The 18,929-nt window shown below is 39.2% G+C and overlaps 1 protein-coding gene across 4 annotated transcripts in view; it reads left to right on the top strand.

Annotated features, from left to right (window-relative positions):
- CEP120 (centrosomal protein 120) overlaps nucleotides 1-18,131 on the top strand; it is a 79,080-nt gene extending 60,949 nt beyond the window's left edge. For 3 of the 4 annotated variants that reach the window (XM_032844364.1, XM_032844370.1, XM_032844367.1), the window contains 3 exons: nucleotides 858-956; nucleotides 14,372-14,517; nucleotides 17,321-18,131. In XM_032844364.1, coding sequence (XP_032700255.1) covers nucleotides 858-956; nucleotides 14,372-14,517; nucleotides 17,321-17,555 — 480 coding nt within the window. In that variant the 3' untranslated portion in view covers nucleotides 17,556-18,131. The remainder of the gene's footprint in view (nucleotides 1-857; nucleotides 957-14,371; nucleotides 14,518-17,320) is intronic. The other variant, XM_032844373.1, reaches the window with a different exon arrangement.
- The last annotated feature ends 798 nt before the right edge of the window (nucleotides 18,132-18,929 follow it).

Below are 18,929 nucleotides of genomic sequence, written 5' to 3'. Positions count from 1 at the left end.
TTAGACCTGTTTAGAGTCACAGTATTTTACTGTAATTCAGGCATATTATTACATTATCACTTAAATAGTAAAACTGTCTGTTGGCTTCATGAATTTGTTTGGTACTTAGTTTGAAACACTGAGAGAGTACATTCCAGAACTTAGCCAAGTTGGCTTGAGTTCATGCACAACAGATTGCCTGCTGCAAGTATAAATAACCATTTTTTTAATGGAATCACTTTCATGTTTTTCTTTATATATTTGAGGGAAAACAGAAAATAAGAGTTAGATGAGTATTAGTAGGAGCATTATTTTTCCTACTCTTGGGTTTATTTTAACATTCTTAAAATATTTTTCACTTTGTACTCTTGCTTAGTAAACTGCTCTGATAAAACATTTCACTGTTTTCGACATTTTCTGATTTTTGCCGAAATATACAAGTATCTCTACTAGCTTTTTTTGTTTTAAGACCAAGTTCCATGTCATGAGAGGCCTCCAAAAGGAATAAGTTGGTTTCTCAGATTGGGAGTGCCAGCTGAATTGGAATGCTAACAGTAAGAACTGCTTTTTGTAAAAAAATGAATGTGTTTTGCACTCTCTACACGTTTTAATACATTTATAGTAACTGTCTGGAGGTTAAGACTGATTCAGTTCCTTTTAGTATAGGCTGTTAGGCAGTAAAAATACGACTATATTTTAAACAAGAAAATGTTCATGTGCCATAATATTTATAGTAAATTATATAACAGTTTTAGATGATGTCGTATGTTACACTGTATAAACTCTTTTCTTAAGCCAGACTCTTTGTATATATTATCTTTCAGTGATTGTACACAGTGGTATAGTGTTTCACTTGATACGATTTTAATCACTGTCAGGTTGAACTTGAAAGGAAGTTGGAATCTGCAACTAAGTCTAAACTGCATTACAAGCAGCAGTGGGGACGAGCTTTGAAAGAACTTGCCAGACTTAAACAGGTATGTAGTTGATAGCTGGTGATGGATTGGTCGTTTTATGTCTTTTTCCCCTTGACTCTTTACAAGTATGCATATTTGGCAATATCTCTTATGGTCGGATGTGTTCATTTCAATTGTCAGGGCTATTTCTGACATTAGGAGGTTAGCGGCTTTCTTAAAGAGCTTTTTCTTAATTAAAAAAAAAGAACTTTTAGGGTTTTTTTTTGTTTGTTTGTTTTAAGTAATAGCCACCTATCCTCCCCGGAAGAAAGTGGGAATAATTTATTTTACTTTCACTTCTAAAATGGCCATTTTTTTTTTCTCTTAGTAGAAATTCCTTCCACTGAAAGTACCTTTCAAGAGAGAACTTTAAGAATAACTTTAAAAATTTAACATGTCCTGCAACTGAATAGCTTATTTTAAATGTTATTCCTAGAATTCATAGTCATTTATATTCAGTGAAGAAAAGGAATCAGAGACAATTTTTTGCGTAATTTTACAAGAATTTAAAAGGTGATAGTGGTTTCCTGAATTCTTCTTAGGTTACCCTCCCCGTCCCCTTCTTCCTACTTGGTAACAAATGCCATAAGCCTCAGGAGAAATTAATCTCATTTTGGGGTGTAATTTCCTCAGATGATTAAGATCAAGTAAAATATGAGCAGGTTTTTTAGAATCCAACCTACTTGACCTGACACTTCTAAGGATCAATAATGGTTAGCTTTATTCTAACTTCTGCCTTTTCTTTAACAGTCAGTTTTATTCTGAAGGAAATTTGGCACTTGGTCCTTTCAAATTTGTATTCTTTTTAATCTGTCTCCATGACCATTAAATGCTATTAAACAAATTCGTGGTATCATACCGATCACTTCCTGCCCTCAAAGAGAATTATGTCCAAGACCGCTGAAGAATTAATAGTACAATTTGCCTTAACGTAGCTCCTAGAAGAGTTGAGATTGTACAGAATGACTATGAAAGTTCGCAGGACTAAAGATAGATGAATGTAACTGGGGGCCTCTTGTATTCGAGGTACTGCCCTAGATTGATTGATGTAGGTAAAACTTAAGTCTTTCCCTCAGGGAGCTTGCAATTTGCTAGTAGGGAAGAAAATTACAAGTATAACATATATATTTAAGAGCCCTGAGAAGAACCATCCAGAGTAGTCAGGAGGGGAAAGTACGTATGTTTTACAGCACTTAAGAAGGGGCTTATGGAAGAGGAGGTATGTCAGATACAGCTCTGGTGAGTGGGTAGTGATTCAGGAAAGTAGTGAGGGAAATGTTGGAAATAAAATTGCCAAAACGATTATGGTGAACAGGATCAAATTGGAAAGCAGAGGCTGTACTTGAACCCCAAGAGGAGGACCCCTCATAGCAGTCATTTGAGGCTAGAAGGACTGGAACGTCAGTGGGAACGTGACACGCAGACTCATGTAAAAAAACAAAAACAAAAAACACATAGTTTTGGTAGATGCTGTGTAGCACCATCTACTTGATTTTAATGTGGAGTAGAAAGTCAAAGATGATGCTCAAGACTTAAGCCTTACAATCTGGAAATTTAAGATGAGAAGGAGAAAGGACTTACAATGTTGGGCACTGTAACTCGTGCAGAGGGACATTCAGCGAGCAGTCAGAAATGCAGATCCGATGTGGGGAGGATGCCGTAGCTGATGAACAGAGCAAGGACTCTTGCAGGGGTGAGAACTGAAGCTGGGGCAGGCAGAACTGAGCATTCTTAGGTTTGCAGTGGACAGATGAGAGCTGATCCTGGAGGCAGCAGCTGGAAAGAGAGTGATCCTGATTTCTAGCCTCTCACTTGTCATTCCATTCTAACCAAGATCCGGAGCAGGTCATTTTATTTGTTTTCCAGAGGAAAGACACAGACTTAGAGAAGTCAAGTCAGGTGCACCTGCTCATACAGAGACCGAGGACTGGAGTCCAGGCTCTTTCCCCTTTATGTCAGCTTTTTTATTCCCTAGAAGCCAAATAGTGAAAGAATTTCAGGGAGAACAAAGGGACCCAGGGAAGGCTTTAGAGATTTCTGACCAAGGACTGAGGTACCGGTCACAGTTTGGCACATCCCAGCCAGGAAAATGTTAGATAGAAGAGCTCTGATGGTGAGAATTCAGGGACTTTGGAGAGGAGGAAGCTCAAGTCGTGATGCCAAGGTCCTTAGGTTACATGCGGTATGAGGAGTCCCAAGGAATTGGGAACAAGGAAGTGATGTGTTGAGAGTAGCTGTTAGAGGTAACAGGATTCAAATTCTCTCAGAGGCGGCACACGGGGTGGTTTAGAACATGGCCTGGAGTCCTAAGAGGTGAGCGGAATCTGGGCTCTACCTCTTGATTTTTCACCTACCAATGAGGAGACTAATCTCTCATCACAAGTTTGTCTGAGAATTGAATGAGTGGCTTATACAGCATTTAATAAAGGTTTGGTTGTAGGATGTGCCCTCTACCTGGGAACTGTTACAAGGAGATGAGCTCTAAACCTGGAGCGTTCTTGGTTTTAGTCAGCGGGGACCTAATTGGTTGCTAGGTTTGGGTATTTTGGGAAAACCATTGGAGGGATTTGTGACTACAGTGTTCTACTCAACAATTTCAGATTTTTAAGTCTCCAGTAGCGGCGGATGTGATTATATAATGATAGAAATAGGCAAGTGGGCAGGCTATAGTTTGAGTAGTAATAGTACTTTATTTATTGATATGGTAGCTTTATAGGTGTTCTTTAGAAAACTGTGTAGAAGGAAAAAAAAATCCTAAAGTGCAGATATACCAGGTAATCTGTAGAACTTCCTAAAGTTTGGGTATAAAGAGATGAGAGTGCACGGAAGCTGTGGCTCTGTCAGCGTGTCATTCCCGGGAGCCTGCGGTGCCCCTTGCCCACTGAGCGGCGCTCTCCCCTGCGGAGTCCCACGTCCAGCTGGGAGCCCCGATCTTCCTCAGGGTCTTGCCGGGTGGTGAAAATGCAAATGAAGTGAGCCAAAATAATACAACATTGTTAGACAAGTACGAGGACAATGGGCTTACCATTGTATTTTGTCCCTCAAAGCTAAGGGAAAAATGTTTTAAAGACAATGTTTGCAATAGCCCGATTAGATTTGCAATCGTTTCCAGTCTTAAAACTGAGAGGAGACAGAAGATGTGGAAGACCCTGCGTGCAGCTGAAGGAAAGTTACATAGTGAAGGCTGAGACTCAGAAAGGCTAAATCCATAATGAAAAGGTAGAAAAGGGTTAGCTTTTGACTAGGGATGACTTGCTTCTCCAAAGCAAATACCCTGAGTACTGAAACGGAATTTCATTGGGCTTGTCAGGAAAAGGCTGCCACCCCCTTGCCCCTCCTTCCTATCATAGGCATCCTTGTACACTTTGGCTCTTTCTGGTTACACTTTCTTTTCTGGTTACACTTTCTCCCTCCATCTTTTCATTTTGCCTAAAAACCATTGGCAAAGTAATTCTGGCAGTTTATTCTTCCAGAGAAGTTATTGTCACAAAAGTCACATGCTGGGCGTCTGGGTGGCTCAGTGGGTTGGGGCTTCTGCCTTCGGCTCAGGTCATGATCTCAGGGTCCTGGGATCGAGCCCTGCATCGGGCTCTCTGCGCAGTGGGGAGCCTGCTTCCTCCTCTTTCTGCCTACTTGTGATCTCTGTCAAATAAATTAAAAAAAAAAAAAAAAAAGTCAGATGCTGCCCTGACTTAGTGTCTGTGTTAAGAACAGAGCAGCCCTACATGGCTGGTTTACCTCGGAACTATTGCTCAAAAAAAAAAAAAAGAAAAAAAAAAAAGAATCTCATTCTTGGAGTGCAGTGATCTTCCTTGCAGACTAATTCTCTTCCTTAACCCACAAACTTTCTGCTTTGGAAACAACACTGTAAACAAACTTTGAGGTCAGCAGGAATCACTGATGGTCTGCAGACAACTTTCGAGGTTCGGCACTTAGGAAGAAAGGCAAGAGCCAGACTGAATTGTGCTCTGCCACTCACTGTTTTTGCAGGATTAAAATTAATAACTTCAACTAAGCACAATTCATATGTGTGAAAATACAATTTTTTAGAACTTTTTATTAAAAACACATTTATTGTGTTTGAATAGAAAATTGGAATCCTCTCTGCTTTTGTTCAGATGATTGTTTGTGCAACTTCTTGTTTAAATTGGATTAGTACCATGTTAATTTTACATTGCCTCTGGTGAATAGCCACGGGGCTCTAATCTCTGCCAGTAATTTGTCACAGCAAAATCCTCTGGAGGGCCATACAAAACATTTGTGTAGTACGGATTAGACGGGGAAGGCCATATCTTAGATTGTTAATAAATGTTAATGACAAAACCCAGCTGGTAAAGCTTGGAAATAAGATCTAATGTTTGGTGCCTTTTGCCAAAACAATGTTTAAACAGATTTCCATTACTCAAAGGTGACCCAGTATAGTCAATTTGTGAATTAAAAAAATCATACTCCTCTAATGATTTAGGGGGGAGAAGGTCTTTTCCGTTGCCTCACAACCATAAAAATCTGTGTTTCTAAACTGCAGTTTTGTGATTTTGTGTTGCTGTTGTTGGTCTTCGCAGACGGGGGAGACGACAGCTGTAAAATGGAATGTAAAATGGGTCCGAACTTAGAAAACAAGGAAATGAGCCCCAGACATTCTGGAACTGATGTCTTTCCTACAGGGTGTAGCACGGATCTTTAAAGAATTCTGATTGTTAGACAGTTAAGGGGGAATTTAGTTTATTTTTCCCACAGGTCCACCAAGATACACTCTAGAGCTATTTTTAAACCCAAACAGTTGAGTTTCATTGTTCTACAGATACTGAAGGTTGTGGCTTTAACTTTTGTTTTATAAATAATATGTTTACTTAAAAGCATTTCTTGTGACCTTATAAAATAATTGTCTAGGTAGCATAAAAGCCACTACTTAAAAAATCATTAAGAGGTATGAATTTGGTGCTGGAGAAAATTTAACATTTTCATTATGTCAGACCCATTAACACTAGGTACGTTTGTTCCCAGGACAGGAAACAGAACGAAGATTTGGGGGTAGGATGTGGGTCTCTTACCATATTTGTGCCCAGTAGATCTGTTTAAAACTAAGCTCTGATGTATTTAGTTAAAACAACCCAGACTTCATTGGCTGACATCAGCACTATCTTGTCCAGCCTCCTGCTTATCCACTCGGGGTAATTAATTTGATTAATTTATAAGTAATTTAGCCAAGGAGGGGATGTAAATCTTTGTTTAAGAAAACAGTTGGAGGTCCAAGTCTTGGTTAAAAACTGTGTCTTGAAACCATCCAGGCCCTCCTACTGACTTGTCAGCTCTGGGTTATTTTCAGAAAACTTGACTTGAGTTCCTTAGTTTCGTTGTAAGTTTTTCCCACAGACTTACATGGTATGTGTGAGTGGGAGAGTCGGTAGTGGCCACTTTTTAGCCGCTGTTTAGTCTAGTGTATGCATGTTTACATCTCCTCTCTGGATTTATAGGCAGCTAAGGCAAAATAAAGATTATACTCACTTGATGGAGGAGCCTTTAACCCAGAGCACCTGGCAACAGAGAGGATTTCTTGCTCTAACCTTTAATTTTTGTGCGTGCATGTGCGATGATTATTAATGCCACAGACTTGAAGAAAAATGCAAGGCATTTAAAGGCTTTTCTTTAGTGTTTTAGAACTAGAATGTTTCCAGTTTCGTAAAATGACAGTTTTGTAGGTAAAGCTCGTATCCTATAATTGCCTTTAGTATTTTTTTTCTGCTTGTAATTATGCTTGCTTATTGTAAACAAATGCAAATTTTGCAACACTGCATAACACAGAAGAACGAAATCACCGGTATTCTTATCCCCTCCTTAGCCAGTGTTAAGAGTTTGGTATATTTTGGTTGAGCTTTCTTGTCCTTTGTTTTTTAATCATTACTTTTTAAGATATCCTAACAGTCCAAAGAGGGGGCTTAAAGAAAAGATGAGGATTCTTAGACACCCCAACTCCAACTTTATGAAACAGCATTATCGGGGCTTTGGAAGCTCTCCATGTGCCTTCTTTCAACTGTGTCCCCTCCAGAGGGGACCGACTACTTGCCTAAATTTGGTAGCTATTCTTCCTTTGCTTTTCTTTACTTTTGTGTGTTTTTAAACATTATATAGATGGTATCATTTTGTTGTCTACCTTATATGACTTAGAATTGCTTTTAAGATTTAGCTATAGTTAATTTTTATTGCTTAAAAAAAACCAATATGAACATATTGCACCATTTATTGAGTCCTTTTTCAGTCATTTTATTTTATTTATTTATTTTTTTAAAGGTTTTATTTATTTATTTGTCAGAGACAGAGGGAGAGAGAGTGAGCGAGCACAGGCAGACAGAGGCAGAGGGAGAAGCAGGCTCCCTGCCGAGCAAGGAGCCCGATGTGGGACTCGATCCCAGGACGCTGGGATCATGACCTGAGCCGAAGGCAGCCGCTTAACCAACTGAGCCACCCAGGCGTCCCAGTCATTTTATTTTTTTAACTTAGAATAAGACAACACTGAAAATTTTTGTCTGTGCCCGAGTTGTTCTCGTATTTATACCAAAAAGTAGAGTTTCTGGTAATAGGGTTCACTGGTTTCTTCTGCTAAATATGGCCAAATTACTTTCTAAAGTGGTGGTACAACTTTTCAGTTCCCAAGAGTGTTGTGTAATTGTTATTCTCCATTACCATGTCCAGCCCTTGGCTATTATAACATGTGTTAATTTTTTCCAGTTTGGTGAGTCAGAAATAGTATCACTTTGTGGCTTCAATTTTCATATCCTTGATTACTTCTTTGGAGCACTGTTTTCATTTCTTTATTAACCACTTGTGTGGTTTCACTGGGGAATGGCTTTTTATGTCTGGGGCTCAGTAGAAGTAAGGCAACAAGTAATCCAGATTTTCAAATTACAGCAGTGATAGTTATTTCAAATTTGACTTCTGGTAGAAAATAGGTGATATGATGGAGATTTGGAATCTTGAATGATACAGAAATTCTAGAACTGAGAAGTACTTTAAGTGCAATGGAAGATTTCAGTGGATGAATTAACAGCATATTGGTTAGAGCAGAACCAAGAATGTATCAACTGAAGTCAATAAAAAGCATCCAACCTGAAAGAGGGTTTAAAAGGATGGAAAATATAGCCAAGACCATGAGCATCACATGGGATCGACTATATGAGACTGACTTCCTTTTGTGTGTAACTGTGCCCCTATCTTAGTCTGTTTGGATGCCATAACAGAATATCACAGACTTAAACAACAGAGTGGTTTCTCACAGCTGTGGAGGCTGGAAGGCCAAGATCACGGTGCTGGCATGTCAGGCTCTACGTTTGGTGAGAGCCTGCTTCTCAGTTCATTAATGACCACCTTTTTGCTGTGTCCTCATGTGGAGGCTCCCGAGAGCTCCCCTGGACCTCTTTTATAGGGGCAGCACTCCCATTTATGAGGGCTTGCCTTCACGACCTAATCAAAGGCCTCCCAAGGGCCCCATCCCCTAACAGCTCAAAATGGGAGTTGGGTATCATTAGGCACATTTCCCCAGCTATCCAGAAGTAGAGAGTTCCTGAGAAACTTGTTGGAAGTTGAGATGGCACAAAGCAGAGAGTATCCCCAACTTTCCCCCAGTTGGTGTTTTGCCATTTGGCTTTTACAAAAGACCTACATGTATGGTAATGGCTTTTTCAGTAGTAGTCAAACTCTTCTTTGGATTTGTTTAGCAAAAGCCGGTACTAACGTAGGTTTTTTGGAATAATGAAGCCGTATAATACCAACTTTCAAAAAGGTGGGAAACCTGTATGCATTTTGGAGAGACACAAATATTAAGTCTCTAGCAAGCCCTCAGAAGACAACAGAATGGGAGACAAAGCAGTATTTGAAGAGATACTAGGTGAGAATTCTCTGAAAGTAAAAAAGCTATCAGTTTACAGATAGAAGAGTATTTATGAACTCTAAGCAGAATAAATACTGAGTAAATCATACCTAGATTCATCATAGTAAAATTGCCCAAAAAAAGCAAAACCATAAGGGATAGGGGTAGAGGAAGGTATGGCCTTCATGGGAACAACAGTCAGACATATGACTTCACAACAGCAGTGCAGGAATTCATGAGAATACCATCCTTGAAGTACTGAAAGAAGATAACTGCCAACCTCAATTTCTTTATGCAGTGAAAGTGTTCTTCATAAATAACAGTGACATAGGACTTTTCAGACTAACAAAAATTGCGAGACGTTGTCATGGCAAAACTGAAGTAAAAATATAAGGTTTTCTTCAGGCAGAAGGAAAATGATCCCAGAATGTAAACAGGAGAATAAAAAGGAATGGAAAGAAATATCTGACTAAATAGAAATAGTTGTTGATTGTAGGAAACAACCCTCACAGGCTTTGTTGGATTTAAAATATACGTAGAGGGGCACCTGGGTGGCTCAGTTGTTAAGCATCTGCCTTCACCTCAGGTCATGATCCCAGGATCCTGGGATCAAGCCCCACATCGGGCTCCTTGCTTGGTGGGAAGCCTGCTTCTTCCTCTCCCACTCCCCCTGCCTGTGTTCCCTCTCTCTCTCTCAAATAAGTAAATGAAAACCTATTGTGTGTGTGTGTATATATATATGTGTGTGTATATATATATATATATATACACACACACACACGTAGAATTATGGGGCACCTGGGTGGCTCAGTGGGTTAAAGCCTCTGCCTTCGGCTCGGGTCATGGTCCCAGGGTCCTGGGATCAAGCCCCACATCGGGCTCTCTGCTCAGCAGGGAGCCTGCTTCCTCCTTTCTCTGCCTGCTTGTGATCTCTGTCAAATAAATAAATAAAATCTTTAAAAATAAAATACACATAGAATTAAAATTAATGACAAATATCCGGAAGAACAAAAGTAGAAAAGATAATGAAGGAATGAATAGAGTTAAACTGTTTAGAGTACATTCCATTCTCTGTGCAGTTGTCAAAGTCCTGGTCTGTATTATTAGGTCTTAAAGAAGAGTGGGGCGCCTGGGTGGCTCAGTGGGTTAAGCCTCTGCCTTTGGCTCAAGCCCGATCAAGCCCCACATTGGGCGCTCTGCTCAGTGGGGAGCCTGCTTCCTCCTCTCTCTCTCTGCCTGCCTCTCTGCCTACTTGAGATCTCAGTCTGTCAAATAAATAAATAAAATCTTAAAAAAAAAAAAAAGTAAAAATGACTAAGAAGCTGATTGGGGGGGGTGGGGGTGGAAGGACAAAGGACTAATCTAAGAAAAGACCAGAGCAGAGAATAACATAAAAAATATGGAAGAAATACAGCATCCTAACATGTTAAGATTTAAACCAATTATATGACCAGTTGCTTTAAATAAAAATGGACAAAATACTGTCATTAGAGACAACTACTACATGAAAAACCAAAAACAACGGCAATATGCTACTTAAAAGGGATGTGGCTTAAATATCAAGACATAGAATGGATAAATTTGAAAAAGGAAAAGTATTTTACACATTAATACTAATCACGAGAAAGCCAGTCTAGCACTACTTTTGTCAGGCAAAGACTTCAGAGCAAGAGAGATTATTATAGGTAGTGTTCCTCATCATCAAAGGGTCAGTTCACCTGGAAGACGACAACAGTTCCACCTGTGTATGCACCTGGCAACAGCCACAAATGTATACAAAGTAAAAAATCAAGAGAACTCCCCCTTTGGGAGCTTTCCACTATTGCTCAATAAACTTTACTATTAAAAAAAAAAACATAAAAGGAGAAATAGACAAATTCATAAAAAATGGTACATTTTAGTGTAACTCTCCTGGGACGTGATAGAGCAAACAAAATCAGTAACGATTTAGAAGATTTAATCAGTACAACTGTTGGTGTATATATAGAATTATTTCATGAGAGAAGTCTAAAATACACATATTCTAGTGCCCATGGGACATTTAGCCACATTGCTCACATGCAAGATCACACTATTCTCAACAAATTTCATATGGTTGTAATTGAGAGTATTTTCCGTCCACAGTGAGATTAAGCTAAAAATTAACAAAAAGTTAATATCCCCAAATGATTGAAAATTAAGTAATATACTTCTAATTACCTATAGCTAAACTGAAAACCACAAGTGACATTAGAAAACATTTTGAACCAAAAAATAACAGCATATCAAGACAGGACATTAATGCAAGCTGTGCTTAGTGGGAAATTTTTATAACTTTGAGTACACTTAAAAAATAAGAGCAAAAAATTTATTTTCTAAATACCCCTTTCAGGTGGTCAGTAAGAGCAAGAAATTAAGGCAGCTAGAAGAAAGGGATGAATAAAAATTGATGAAATAGGGTGAAAATATACAACAAAATTAAAAAAATGAAAACTTCTTTCTTAAAAAGACCTCCTTCGTGGCAGACTGTTGAAGGACAAAAAGAGTATGCACTAAGTTCCAGCATCAACAATAGAAAAGAGGGACACAAGGCTATTGATCCCATAGTCACTAAAAGAAGTAAGAGAATGGTAATACAATTTTTCTGTAAACTTTGAGAAACAGAACTTACAAAGCTGACACAAGAAGAAACAAAATATTAATTGGATAGCTATTAAGGAAATTGAATCTGTAATGAAAAACTTTCACATAAAGGCTCTAGACCTAGATGGCTTCACATTTGAATTTTAGTAAAAACATTAGAAATACCACTAAATCATAGACAAACTGTTTCAGAAAGTAGGAAGTCCGAACACTCCTTTTTTAAAATGAGACTAGCATACTCTTGATCCCCAAATCAACAAGAACATTTAAGAACAAAATAAATGGGACCGTTTCAAGAACACTGATAAACCACTTATAACAATCACAACAGTTTATTAAATAAAGCAAACATGGGGGCGCCTGGGTGGCTCAGTGGGTTAAGCCTCTGCCTTCGGCTCCAGTCATGATCTCAGGGTCCTGGGATTGAGCCCCGCATCAGGCTCTCTGCTCGGCAAGGAGCCTACTTCCTCCTCTCTCTCTCTGCCTACCCCTCTGCCTACTTGTGATTTCTGTCTGTCAAATAAATAAAATCTTTAAAAATAAAAAAATATTAAAAGCAAACATGGTAGTTTACTACCTTAAAAAAATACGAGGGAGAAAAAGTCAGAAGGGTCTATTAGATGGAAAGGTGAAAATAAAACTGTTATTTGTAGATGACACTTACACTTAGAAAACCAGAAAGTATCTACAGATGACCAAGTAGAATTAGTGAGTTTAGCAAGTTTGCTGGAAACCAATTCAGTATATAAATGTCAATGTTAATTCTCTATACTAGAGCCAATTAGAAAAGGAGACTTTAAAATCTCTGCCATTTACATCCAGAAAGAAGAAACACCAAGCAGCATATTCTAAGAAAGTTGTTACCCTTACTATATAGAAAAGTATAAAATACTCAGTGAAATTAAAGAAGACCTAAATAATTGAAGAAGTAAATGTTGTTCACTGACTTAAGAATCAATATTGTGAAGATAATAGTTTGGCCATGGTGGTCTGAAGATTAAGCATAATCATAATCAAATCCCAGGAGCCTTTTTTTTTTCAGCCATCGAAACGGAGATTGATATAAAAATGTGGAAGACTTAGACTGTCCCTTATCAAGATTTATTATTTTAAAAGTTATAGTATTAAGGCTGTATGATTTAATGCAAGGGTAAGAGAAATAGATCAGGTTAGAGAGCCCATTAACAAATCCATACATATATGGACAGAAGTGGTGTGTGAGTGCGGTTACTGCCAAGCAGGAGGGAGGATATTTTTTTAGTAGATGTTGCCATGTCAGTTGGAGTTCTTTGGCGGGGGGTAGGGTGGGGAGAAACTTGATCTCAAACATACTCAAAACCCAGTGCGTATGAATTTTTGATCTAAATGAAGCTTCAAGATGCTACAAAACAGCATCTTCATACAAAAGTGTCTTTAAGACTAAGGCAGGCAAAAACTTCCTTAAATTGGACATAGAAGGCACTAGCTAGAATAGAATAGATGAATTTGGACTATGTTAACATTAAGTCAGAAACACCATTACAGGAATGAAAAATGCAAGACAAAACTAGTGGAAAATATTTGCAATTTAAATAACCAACAAAAGACTTACCCCTGTATATATGTATAAGGTACATAAGGAAAAATGCATAACCAAGTAGACGTAAGTGCCAGATGGTAACAGGAACTTTACAAAAGAAGAACACCATTAAAATACTCAACCATGTTCAACCTTATTAGTCTTGGAAAACAATGGAAAATTTACAGCGAGATGCCACTACATAAACCTATCAGAATGGTTTAAATGAAAAAAAGAATCACATTACGCTAAGAATATGGAGCACTGGAGTGCTCACAGGAAAGTATAAATTAGTACTGCTACTTTGAAAACTGTTGGACAATACTTATTAATAGGGAAATTCTCCTACCCGGTGGCCCTTCCGTTTAAGTCCTAGGTATCTACCCAGTAGAAAGGCATACCAACATCGGCCTGTAGACATGTACAATAGTATTTACATCAGTGTTTGAGAACGAAACTACAGACCAACCCACATGTCCCTTAGCAGCGGAATGAACAGCTTGTATATTCCTCTAACGTGATACCGTGTGGCTGTGGCAATCCTCAAACGAAACGTCCCTACAGCAATCTGTGCAAAGAACTCTGAGCTAACTGTTTGATGGTGGGGGTTTGCAGCCCCGCCTGCGGTACCAGACCCGTCCGTTCCTGAGACGGGTTGATTTGGTCATGGGCCAGCCATTCTGGGGAAGCTCGCCCATTTTATTCCGGGACATTTTGTCCTGTGTGCAGAGATTCTTGTGTGAACTTAGAGAAGAGAGGGAGGGGCAAGGCATACTCTGACATACTCTGAGGCTGATGTGAACTTAGTGACCAGGGCAGAGACCATTCATCTGGGTTTTCATGGTGTATCTTTGTGTGATTTACCGTTTCTTCGATGCTTTTACCACCGGTCCCTTGGCAACTCACTGTGTTGCCAGAAGACTCTTCCCTCCTTCATCTTGGGTTCTCCTGGGGTCTTTCGCTAACCTCAGTACTGACCAGGCCTTGAATGACTGTGGCTGACCGCAAGAGGAAGGGACTTTTTTTTTTTTTTTTCAAAGATTTTATGTATTTATTTGATACAGAGAGAGAGATCACAAGTAGGCAGAGAGGCAGGCAGAGAGACGGGGAAGCAGGCTCCTCGCTGAGCAGAGAGCCCAATGTGGGACTCGATCCCAGGACCCTGAGATCATGACCTGAGCCGAAGGCAGAGGCTTAACCCACTGAGCCACCCAGGCTCCCGAAGAGGGGACTTCTGAAGAGAACCTGGCCCTTTCTAGACCGTGTGACTCGGAATGAGCCCACATGGCTGTATCGTGGGTCCTGTCTGATAGGAACATGATCACAAGCCAGAGTCCTATGAAATATATTTACTCCTCACATTCGAGTTCTGGCTTGTTTCTTTCTTTCCAGCGGGAGCAAGAAAGTCAAATGGCTCATCTGAAAAAACAGCAAGAAGAGCTGGAACAGATGCGACTACGCTACCTGGCTGCTGAGGAAAAAGATACGGTGAAGGCCGAGAGACAGGAATTACTGGATATCAGAAATGAATTAAACAGGTACAATAACCAAAAAATTCCTTTTTTTTTAAATTTTTTTCCCATACAGAAATGGGAGCTCCAGTAGGAAAACCTCTTCATTAGCCATGGGGCCAGGGCTGTCCGAAATAAAGGACTTCCCGTGTCAGATGTAGTACGTGGGCTGCCACAACCAGAAGTCTACCCGAAAGAACGTTCTGCTCACGTTTATTGCCATGAATGTAGCTGTATTTAGCTGGTTCGTTCCTACTCATGTCCTTAGTACTTTAAATTTTATTTTTGTGTGACTCATGTAGGATTGTTGTTACTACTTCAAGGTAATTGATTATACTGAATTTTTAATAACAATAGACACTTCAAATCTAGTTATATTATTATAATAAATAATAAAATAGCTCTTACTTATTAAGCCCTTACTGTATGCCAGGAGCTATGCTAAGTGCTTTCTTTGCTCATTTTTTTTTTCTCTTAAAAACAACTTTTTGAGGAAGATATCCCCATTTAGAGATGAGGAACCTGCTGATTAGAAATTTAAGTACCCTTTCCAAGTGGTTCTATGGCTATGTATATTTTTTAAGACTTCATTTATTTATTAGAGAGAGAGGGAGAGCCAGCATGCTCACAAGTGGGGGAAGAGCAGAGGAAACAGCCTCAAGCTGACTCCCCGCAGAGTACAGAGCCCAAGGCAGGGCTGGACCCCAGGAATGTGATGGTGACCTGAGCTGAAACCAAGAGTCCAATGCTTAACTGACTACACCAGCCCCAGGCGGCCCTGGGGCTGTATTTTTAATTATCGTTCAACACCAAGCTTCTCTGTAATGTCATGTTCATCTTAGTGACAGTTTTCAGCAGCACCTCATGTTAGAAAAGCCATCGTTAGAAAACAACATAAGAACAAATTCTTTTTGGAGAGGTTTTGGGGGAAGGCTTTTTAACTTAGTTTGTGAAGACACTAGTATTTTTGTTCCAGCAAAGCCTACGTTCTTAACTGGGACTGCCTTCACCGTAGATTGGGTGGCTTCAGCAACAAATTCATTTCCTCACAGTTCTAGCGGCTGCAAGTTCAAGATCAAGTACCAGTATGGTTACTGTTAGTTATGGTTAGTATGGTTAGTTTCTGTGAGGACCCACTGGCTTATTCACAGCTGCCTCACACTGTGGGAGAGGGAGCAATTTCCCTTGTATCTCTTCTCATAAGAGCTTCTAATAAGGTCCCCGCCTTAGGAACTCATCCAAATCGTGCCACCTCCCAAAGACCCTTTCTCCTGATAGCATCACATTAGGGTTAGAGCTTCAGCCTCTTACTTTTGGGGACACAGAATTCAGTTCAGAGCACATACGTTTGACACCTGCAGTCACTATCAGGTCATTTCAGAGCTGAAGTAAACAACCGCATTTACAATACTACTGTATACGTGTCATTTGGAAAAGGTCAAGTACCATGCGACAGGGGTCAGTTTTGACTCTTCCTTTTTATACAGCAGATAATTAGTATGCAATGTGTTACGGACATGGAGGATGTTATAAATGACCCTTGCTTTCTAAAATGTTGCAGTCATGTACTTTTTGTTTGTTTGTTTGTTTTAGTTCATTTTAGCATATAGGTATTAAGCCTCTGCTGTTCACTAAGCACTGTTTTGGTGGCTGAGATACCAGTAAGCCATCTGGCTATCAAATTTGCAGATCAAGCGCATTTGAATCTTGAGAACTTAAGCCACTAAGTACATTAGAAATAAAAGCAGAGTCTTCTGTATAAATTACAAGGCAGACCTCCTTAAGTGATGGGAAAGGCAGGAGCAGACCATTGATGTGAGGAGGCCTGGGCAGACGCCTGGGGCCACAACCAATGGTGTGACACGACTGTCACAGCACCATCTTTATAAAGATAAAATTCAGTAGTTGCAAATTAAAACATTTTTATAGCCACTTGCATAAGGGTATGAAGTTATCTCTTAATTGTACATTCTCAATTAAAAACCTACTCCACTGTCCAAAGCTGGTATTACTCTCACTTAGGAAAGTATACTAAGTATACTTAACATTCACAAGGTCACGCGATTAACAGTATTCCACTGGAAACACCCAAGTCCCAGTCTGGTACCTGCTGTCCCTTCTCTGACCTCTAGATGAGGCATCACAAACATATAAGATCTTCAAGGGTACATGCTGTCTAAACCAGGCATTCACATCGAAACACTATCCCCAACACCTAGCACTGTGGGGTACACAGAAGTATTGGTTGAATGACTTGGGAAAATTTTGTTCCAAACAACCAAAAGGATTTACCAATGACTTAAAGACCAGCAATAAAGGGTGATTAAATAAGAGTACATCCAAGTGAGGGGATGTTGTGAAGCCCTTTAGAAGACACTAAAAGGTGCAGGAAAACATTTTATCAGTAAGTGGAAAAAAGTAGTATACAGCCTTGCCTATATCCTATCATCGTAAGACGTACGCATTTTTAATTGAAAATACAGAAAATTATTACTTAGATTGGTTATCTTTAGATAAGATCATCACAATTTCCTTTCCTTTTTCTAGAATTTCACATTTCTAGAACTGCTACAGTTCTTACATATTTTATAATTAGAAAAACAAGTATTGTTTTCAAAACTGTCTTTTATGAGCATGTTCACTCTGGCTAGCCAAGTGGAATACTGGTTTTTGTTATCTCCCTGAAAATAATGCTACGGGCATAATTTCCCATTAAATCATTTTTTGAAATGGTGTTTTGTTAACTAAAAAAAAAAAAAAAAAAAAAAAATCAAAACCCAAAACAGCATTTATTGCCTGCTTAGAGTGGCATCTGTTCTTGACTTCTCAGGTTAAGGCAACAAGAACAGAAACAGTACCAGGATTCCAGAGAGATTGCGAGCGGAAAACTGGACAGCCCGCATGGCAATGCCCTGGAAGAGGGTTTGGATGATTATTTGACTCGACTCATAGAAGAAAGGGATACTTTGATGAGGACGGGTGTGTATAATCACGAGGATCGAATAATAAGTGAACTAGACCGACAGATCAGAGAGGTTTTGGCAAAAAACAATGCCAGTAATTAATACCATTTGGAAAATCTTTACAGAGACTCCAGACCTGAATATTAATTTCATTGTAAAACCCTCGAAAGAAGGGAAAATGAATATTTTAAAACCAATTTTCAATTTTTTATAAGCAAAGTTTTGTATGTTACTGTACAGTATTTATTTGACTTTATTTACTTTATGCTACCTCTCCCACTCTGGTTTTATTTGTAATTGCATTTTATATACTCATTTTAAATGACTTTTCAGTGTTTCTCATAATTTATAATTTCCTGGCTAACTTTCCCAGCAGCTTTTCACGAGATTTGTCCTTAGAGAAATGACTGCAGTAATTTCCAGTTGTATAATTTTTCACATTGAGCTGAAAGAATATATGTTGCACTTTAAAAATGCTGCATCCTATTCATTTGAATATGGCTATCTTGAAAGTTGAGGCCAACTGTAAATAATTTATTTTACTTTAGACAGCCTGTGTTTTTAACTTGTAATATTGGACAAGTTTGAAAACAGAGAGCAAGATCAATGCAGAGAAGCGCTAGGCTCTATTGAATGACAACCTAGGCATTTATTTAAATAAAGTTCATATAGAATAAACTTGTTTCCACACCCATCGAATTTCCAAATTTTCACTGTGCTCCTAACTTTTAGGAAGATGCAAGTCACAGTTTAAAAAGATGCTTGTCTGCCCACTCATGCCCCAGATTGTATTTTGATTTCTTGAAAACCCAAACCCTCTGTAATGTAACAGACACAAAGGCTTCTGCTGAGAAAGAAGAGGGAGAAACAACTATTTTTTGCTCCCCCTAATTTTGATCAGTTGGATGTTAAAGTACACGAGATGCAGTTACTGGGGTTCGCTTGGAGTGCCCTCCCCTGCGAACTTCTGAGAATTCCTGCACAGCTCGGCTCCCTAGCCTGCCTTGGCCCTTAGGGCATCACTTTCCACCTCCTTTTCCAGAGTCTGTTAGCCGATTCACAGATTATGCGAGTCTTAAAATAGAAGTAGTTTGCAATTTCTGATTCCCAGATATAATACATTTAAGTAGATTTTAGGAAATATATAGTGTTTACCGAGTACTTCCCTAAAAGCAGAATAGGCTGGAAACATGAACATTTTCTGTTTTCAAGAAGGTGTATTTTTGGGGGGAAAGCAAAGCCCCAGCACGCATTCTATGTTTTGTTTTGTTTCCTTCATAACAAAGTATTAATCTTCTAAAAAACACCCCAGCAGTACAATGACAGAGACCGAAATGACTGAATGAGAGACTGACGACTCTGACTCCCAGCAGGAATGTGAACCGTTCGTTATGGTTAGACATTTCTCTCGCTGATTCTCCGGCCACACGCACGGAAGCAAGCATTTCTGTTGCAGGAGGGCGCTGGTGAAACCCA

The sequence above is a fragment of the Lontra canadensis genome, unplaced genomic scaffold, assembly GCF_010015895.1.
Source record: "Lontra canadensis isolate GAN:19392208 unplaced genomic scaffold, GSC_riverotter_1.0 scaffold4, whole genome shotgun sequence".
NCBI lineage: Eukaryota > Metazoa > Chordata > Mammalia > Carnivora > Mustelidae > Lontra > Lontra canadensis.
Note: the sequence above shows the minus strand (reverse complement) of the source record. Positions and strands in the feature narration are given on the sequence as shown.